At 35.7% G+C, this 7,500-nt stretch overlaps 1 protein-coding gene across 2 annotated transcripts in view; it reads left to right on the top strand.

Annotated features, from left to right (window-relative positions):
• The window catches only part of zgc:154125 (uncharacterized protein LOC768188 homolog), a 13,706-nt gene extending 11,430 nt beyond the window's left edge, over positions 1-2,276 (top strand). The window contains exons 7-8 of one of the 2 annotated variants that reach the window (XM_056451109.1): positions 1-116; positions 1,067-2,276. The exon at positions 1-116 is cut by the window's left edge and continues 124 nt beyond it. In XM_056451109.1, the coding sequence (XP_056307084.1) occupies positions 1-116; positions 1,067-1,245 (295 nt within the window). In that variant the 3' untranslated portion in view covers positions 1,246-2,276. The remainder of the gene's footprint in view (positions 117-1,066) is intronic. The other variant, XM_056451108.1, reaches the window with a different exon arrangement.
• The last annotated feature ends 5,224 nt before the right edge of the window (positions 2,277-7,500 follow it).

The raw sequence follows: 7,500 nt of genomic DNA, 5'->3' as shown, positions 1-7,500 counted from the left end.
CAGCAGACTGCCTGAATACAGGAAAACCATAAAGGCTAGTAAAGAAGGACTGTACTGCTGCCGGATGAACTGTGGAAAAGGTTTCTCCCGTTTCAGCCAACTTTACAGCCACAGAGGTAATAATACATATATAAATGACCCATACTTCATAAGCCATGTCATTTTAGTTCACTGTTTTTATAAATTAATTTTTTTGACTAGTGTGTTTTTAGCACTTCTATTTTTTAAAGCCTATCCAGATTTTTATTTCAGCTCTAGAAAATCATTAGTACTGCCCTGGTAACTAACCAAAATTAAATTAGTGTTTATTACAAATATTGTCATTCAAAAATATTAGATTAACGAATATATATCCCTGCCATTAAAGGGATAGTTCACTCAAATGAAAATTCAAGAGTTCCCACTTAGATATGCTTGGCGTATAAAGCAGGTTTGGCATGCTGTCCCGGGAGAGAACCCTGAGCTCGGAGATATTTGAGCCCAGGGCTCCCGCCCGGTCGATAAGCATATCAGGAGATCCGAGATCAGGTAGGTCTCGAGAGCTCCCCCTTTTAGAAAAGGGAGGAAAAGGAGGAGAAGGGGTGGAAGGGGGGATTCTTCCAAACGAAGATAAAACATTAGGGAGAAAATGATCCATTTATAGTAGACTAGGATCACTCTGATTACATTATTATATTATCATATCACGTTCTCCTCTCGAAATTGGTTTATGAAACTTCACCTCTGTCATCATTTACTCTCCCTTCACTTGTTCTAAAGCCTTTGAGTCACTTAAGGATGAGTAAACTGAGGAAATTCTCATTTTTGGGTGAACTATGGCTTTAACACAATGTTTGTTTGTTTATTTTCTGTGGTGTTCAACGGCAGAATTGCTTAACATGTCTGACACCCATTCAGTATGCCTTCTACTGATATAAATACACTTCTGTCTGCTGTGCAAATTCATATTGATTGTACAAGCACTGCACAAAAGTCACTTTCAGTTCTCAGTACAGGCTTGTACAACCACACAACTTCCTATTTTAACTTTTTTACCACAAATTCATTCTGTCTGTCATTTTCACAGGACAATCTGAGTCTGTAAATGTGTGGCCTGTCATCCTGGGTCTACTTCTGTTGGTTCTTGTGTTGTTGATCGCGGCGCTGGTTGCGGTGAAGCGCAGAAGACAGGGGGAAAGCAGCATTCAAGCAGCCAAAGATAAAGACAAAGGTGGAGATGCTGCGGTTTTATTACACTCTGGGTGAGAGCGCAGGCAAGGACAAGACTGAAAAAGCCACAGGAGGAGGCGGTGTACCACACATTCTTCAATTTCTTTTGTGTTCAACAGAAATAACTTGAGGTTCTAACGCTTGATTTACATTTTGAGCAAATTATTATATATGATAAGATGATCTTTAGAAATCCTTGCGTATGCTATAGCTATACAGCTAGTGCAGGTTAATATAGTCACTTCTCTCAGTTTTTTTAATTCTCTCATTCTCGTTTGCTTGTCCTCATGTAGTCCCAGATGTGTACGATTATATTAAACAAGACAAAAGATTTATCCAGAAACAATCCCTCCTATTGTTTTAATCTGTTCATTTATATGACAATAAATCAACTCATTGAGATCTGATTCCACTTAATCCACACCCATTCCTGAAAGAAAACAACATTTTATCATAGAATATTTTGCTTTCCTGGTGTAAATGTGTTTTATTTCTTCTATCATAACTTAACTCAAGCTACATTGAAGGTGGTGAAGAAAAAAATAACACACTTTACCTTCCTGGTAATGCAAATAAATTAAGTGTATATATTACATAAATATAAATAAATCCATATTATAAATTAAATAAAAAGTCTATATTTTAAATAATTGAAACTAGCCTGCTACACAACATTGTATTTGCATATCCACACACACACGGTCACAAATCAGACACGGTTTCTTCGTGTAATATTTCAGATCCATTCTACGTGTAACGAGACAGAATTAGACTGAAATCTGAATGCATTTGCTTATATGGCAATAAACAGCACATCAACTAAATATATTCATTTTAACCAAGCTTTTTACTGTTATACTGGTTTGGTTTAATATTATAAACGTTATATTTCTCAGCTACACGCATTTGTACTATTATTTGCAATATTTTTAATCATCAGTATGCAATCTTAATTCTGTGTCATGCATATTATTGTAAGTATTTAGTTTTTATGAAGCATTTTATCCTCACTATGATAAGCAATGCATTTTGTGCTTGTTAAATTGTGGATGTATATCAAATCGTCCACAGTTGTGTAGTTGAATGCAAAACACAATAATAAACGTTTTAATACAAAGCAACTGTCTAGTTCAGTCTTTGGGGTATGATCAAATTCACTCTATTCACCACAAGATGTCACTGCAGTACTGATTTGGCTCTGGATACCCACACTGATTAGTCATTTATCTGAGTCTGTGATTGCACAGTATTCCTGTTCTGCATAGTGTTTTGTGCAATTCAGATTGGCTGAATCAGAGTGTTTGCACAGCAATTATTCCGAGACATCCTCATTTGTTGGTGTACTGAATTAGGATGACAGCTATTTAAAAAAAAGGTAGACATTAAGAAAAAAAGGGTTTAAGTCTGTGTTAAACTGTCTCCTTGACATCATTAGTTATCACATTTAAGAGGTCATTATCGTTGTTTTATCTTGTTTATTGCCGGATCTTAATTCTTGTAGGTTTTATAAGGCATTTTAAAAGATTGACGTCTACAAAAATACATCAGTTCACCACAAGAGGTCACTGCAGTCTTGAGTTACCAGTTAAAAAGGCTGGTTATTTAAGTTTTGTCTGACATAGACTGCCATTCTTGTCTCTTGAGTCTTATATTTTGAGTGTTTTGATCGATTACAGTATGTAAAATATGGTTTCGATGCTTTGTTTTGCACATTTGTTTGATGAATTAAATTGCCCATCACTTATTGATTGAAAAAGATCTCTTTAAATGGACTATAGAAGAAATTCTGATTATATTACAGCTCCCTGAATACCTGTTAGTTTGCTACTGTAAAATGTTTTAATTATACTGAATGAAGAGTTGATGCCAACCATCGATGACAACACATACACTTTATAAACATAGACATCACCTATATGCTATAAAACAACAATTATTGTAAAAAGCGCTATACAAATAAACTTGAATTGAAAATAATGTTCAAAATCAACCTTACATTGTTTATTCTGCACAATCTTAATCTAAAGGTTAGCAAAAGTATTAAAGTGAAAATCTTACCATCTGATTTCACTCTTGAGTGTCAGTTCTTCTCTGAAGACGTCAGATTGGGTGAAGATTGCCACACCCCTAAAATCGCTATGCTGTGTTCACACCAAACGTAGCATTCGTGAATAAAGTACTGAGTGCCCAGTCGGAAGGTGTTCAGTTTGATGAGCTGTTGTCAGGTGTCTACAGGAGGATTTCCCCTCGGGACACCAACTGCAGGCACTACATCATAACCACGCCCAAACTAGAGCAAGCTCCTGATTGGTTAACGAGGCACAAATGTCTGCTAAAGTTCAAATTTTCCAACTGCTATTTTTGCGTTAAGCGCATCAGATAAGAAAAACACTCAGTTTGCGTTGCGTCATTCACGCTGCCTCATTCAGCAAATTGAACCACAGAATGTCTATTCGCATCTTTGCATTGACTTAACATGTAAATCACTCGCTCTTGACGCTTCATCCGCATCTGGTGTGAACGCATCATTAATTTGCTGAGAGTGAAAAATAAGAGGAGGAGCCCAAAAATAAAACCCCGCCCCCTACTCAATATTCAGCTGGAAATGCTGTACATCAACATACAGAAAACTGAATTTTGGTTCTTGTGAACTTTAAACATTTAAATAGGTTGAAATAAATATAAATAATGATGGGTATCACTTTATTTTGATGGTCCCTTTAACACATTTTGCTGAATTTAAGTTACATTGCATCTACATGACACCTAATTCTCAATAGATTATGAGTAGACTATTAGGTTAGGGTTGGGGTTAGGGTTAGTGTAAGTTGACATGTACTTGCAAAGTTTCCTATAGTCACTTAAATGTCTGTTGAAGGAGCAGTATCAACAGATATTAAGCAGACAGTCTACTAATACTCAAATGAGAAGTAATTGGCATGTAGTTACAATGAAACTTTTATTCAACGAAATGTTTGGAACCATCAAAATTAAGTGTTACCCAATGAGTGAACAATAGTTATTAGTATGCTGCAGTCTGAATTCAGGGCTCTCACAACAATAGCAATGATACCAAAAATCACAGTAATAAAGTTTAATCATACAAGTCTTTATCACAACATTTTTTACATTCACATTTCACAACATAGAACAAATAAGTAGCAAAGAAACAAAAGAAAAAAAAGAGACACAAACTTTAGTGAAGTTACAAGAACGTCCTTCTACAGAGAGATGGGATTTCATCATAAGTGAACAGATTATCTTAATTATTTACCAATGAAATATCACTATTTTAGTGGGATCTGCCTCTTGATATTAAAGAAACAGTTCAAAAATGTAAGTTATCATTTACTCACAATCATGTCTTTCTAAACCGGTATGACTGACCGACTTTCTACTGTGGTACAAAAATATTGTAATTTGAACACAAAACAACCATTTCCTAATTCAATTATAATTGCTGTGCTGATAATCGAAATGTTTTAGGGATGTTCTTACCTCTCCAAACAAGAAAATAACAATAATATAAGAACTTAAAATATTAAAAAAGTTAAAATACTTTAAAATACTCTCATTTCTAGAATATAATAATATTTAATTATAAGATTATATAATTATAAATATAATCATATTAATATTTTAAACAAATTAAATTTAATCTAGTATTTAATAACTCTAATAAATGAGGTCAGAGGAGCGAGGTTTACCTGCATAGCACTTTGCTAGCTGACACACACTCCTCTAAACCTCACTTCCATCCCGGACGAGCCCCCATGTGTAACCACTGGTCCTACTGCACCCAACCTGCTCTGAGCTGGGATTGAACTGGCAATTCTTTGTATGGGATTCAGTTGCTCTAACAAGGAGGCTGAAGACCATGGCCTCTAGCATCTTTTGAGGTCAGATGAGTGAAGTTTACTAGCATAGCACTTCGATAGCTGGCCTCCGTTAGACTTCCCCCCTAAATCTTATTTCCATCCCAGACGAGCTCCCACATGTAACCCACTGGTCCTACTGCACCTAACCCGCTCTGAGCTAGGTTTGAACTGTGATTCTTTGTATGGCAGTCAGTTGCTTTAACAAGGAGGCTAAAGACCATGGCCTCTAGCATCAGTTGCTAGAGCATCTTTTGAGGTCAGAGGAGTGAGGTTTACCAGCATAGCACTTCGATAGCTGGCCTCCGTTAGACTCACCCCCCTAAATCTTATTTCCATCCCGGATGAGCTCCCACATGTAACCCACTGGTCCTACTGCACCTAACCCGCTCTGAGCTAGGTTTGAACTGTGATTCTTTGTATGGCAGTCAGTTGCTCTAACAAGGAGGCTAAAGACCATGGCCTCTAGCATCTGTCGCTAGAGCACATTTTGAGGTCAGAGGAGAGAGGTTTACCTGCACAGCACTTCACTAGCTGGCCTCCGTTACATAATATTTAATAAAAATTCTAAAATGAAGTAAAAAAATCTTCCAAAATGTTTTTGAAAATGTGTTAGTTATTTATGCAAAATAAAAATATTAATGTAAGTAATTAAGACATTTTTGGGGCTGATTAATGGCATTTACCCAAGCGCCTCTGAAACAAAAGAAAGTTTGAGATGACATGATGGTGAGTAAATAACAGCAAATCTTTCATTTTTGCATGAACTATCCCTTTCGAAAGCGAATATACTGAGAATATACTAAAATGTGCCATGCTGAAGAGAAAAAGAGTAAGTGCCGATGTAACATCTGACTTTAATTGTAGTTAAAATGTGTTATTTCTTTCCATCCATTCCGAAACTAACCTGCAGGGTCATTTCATCTTCTGAGCAATCTTTTTTCTGCTTCCTCTGTCATTTATATGTGTGATTAAAGCTAAACAGTGACTATAACACGGGAAATGGAACCAAACTAAGCATGTTGATCACATAAAAACCATCCTGACACTGAATGAAAGCCGTTCACGCAAACACTCAGCGCTTGGCATCATTTGGTCAGACTTATAAAATAAAATGTAATTAATTAATAAAGGCTGAACATGATGTTTTAATTAAAAAAGAAAAGTTGAAAGAATGTTTCAGATTCAATGAAAACAGCTCTACTGTCAGCATTTGTAAATTACGGTCAATTTTGTTATACTTTTTAACATTTTTAATAAAATGCTATTGCTCAGGTGGAAAATAAACATAAATATATCATTATTTTGCAACAAACTTTCATTGAATGCTGAAAATTCTTTCAATAGATTAAATGTACACGACTTATCCATATGGTTTCTAATAAAGTACATTAAAAAATGATTCACCTAGCCATCAAAACAAGTAAAGCCATGGTCAAAATTATTAGCACCCTTGTAAAATATGAGCTAGAATGCTGTTCAAAGGATTAAATAAATGCAACTTTGTTTTAAATAAAATGGGGGTCTCATTATGTTTGTGTTTCTCCAATACACAGTGGCCAAAATTATTGTCACCCCAAAAAGTTCTTATGAGTAAAATATAAACATGAAGTATTAATATGAGGAACACAAAGGCCAAATTTCATCATTCATTCAGCACAGAGTGAAAGCACAGAGTATAGTTAATATAATATAAGAATATAGTTCAAATATACAGACTAAAGGGTGGCACGGTGGCTCAGTGGTTAGCACTGTTGCCTCACAGCAAGAAGGTCGCTGGTTCGAGTCCCAGCTTGGTCAGTTGGCATCTCTGTGTGGAGTTTGCATGTTCTCCAGTTGCTCAGGTTTCCTCCAAACACATGCACTATAGGTGAGTTGGATTAACTAGTCGTGTGTGCATGTGAGTGTGAATGTGAATGTGTGTCTCACAGTATTGGATTGCGGCTGGAAGGAAACATATGCTTGAATAGTTGACGGTTCATTCCACTGTAGTGACCCCTGATAAATAAGGGACTAAGCTACAGAAAAATGAATGAATATGCAGACTTAATAAAGAGAGTTAAGACATTAGGTTAAGCATTGAAAACTCCAATTTTAGGCTAATGATTAACAATAATGGAGATGTGTGTCTGTATCATCTCAATGTACCCTTAATGTACTCTGAGAATCTTAATGTACTCTGAGAGTTACAGGTGGAGGACTGCAAAAATGATTGGGATCTTAAGGTCAGAAAAAATAAATGATTAAATATTTAAAATCAAACGTGATCACAAATTATGAGAGATAGTATTAGAAAAAATAACTCTGCACTCAATCAAAAAAATAATTGCAGATTATTCAGCTGTCAAGACACTATTGGACCTTCAACTGTGATGGTTTTATAGTCAGATGAACATAAAAAATGCTAAAGTTTGGG

The sequence above is a fragment of the Danio aesculapii genome, chromosome 24 (assembly GCF_903798145.1).
Source record: "Danio aesculapii chromosome 24, fDanAes4.1, whole genome shotgun sequence".
Taxonomy (NCBI): Eukaryota; Metazoa; Chordata; class Actinopteri; order Cypriniformes; family Danionidae; genus Danio; species Danio aesculapii.
The sequence above is the reverse complement of the archived record's forward strand: the minus strand, read 5'-3'. Positions and strand labels throughout refer to the sequence as shown.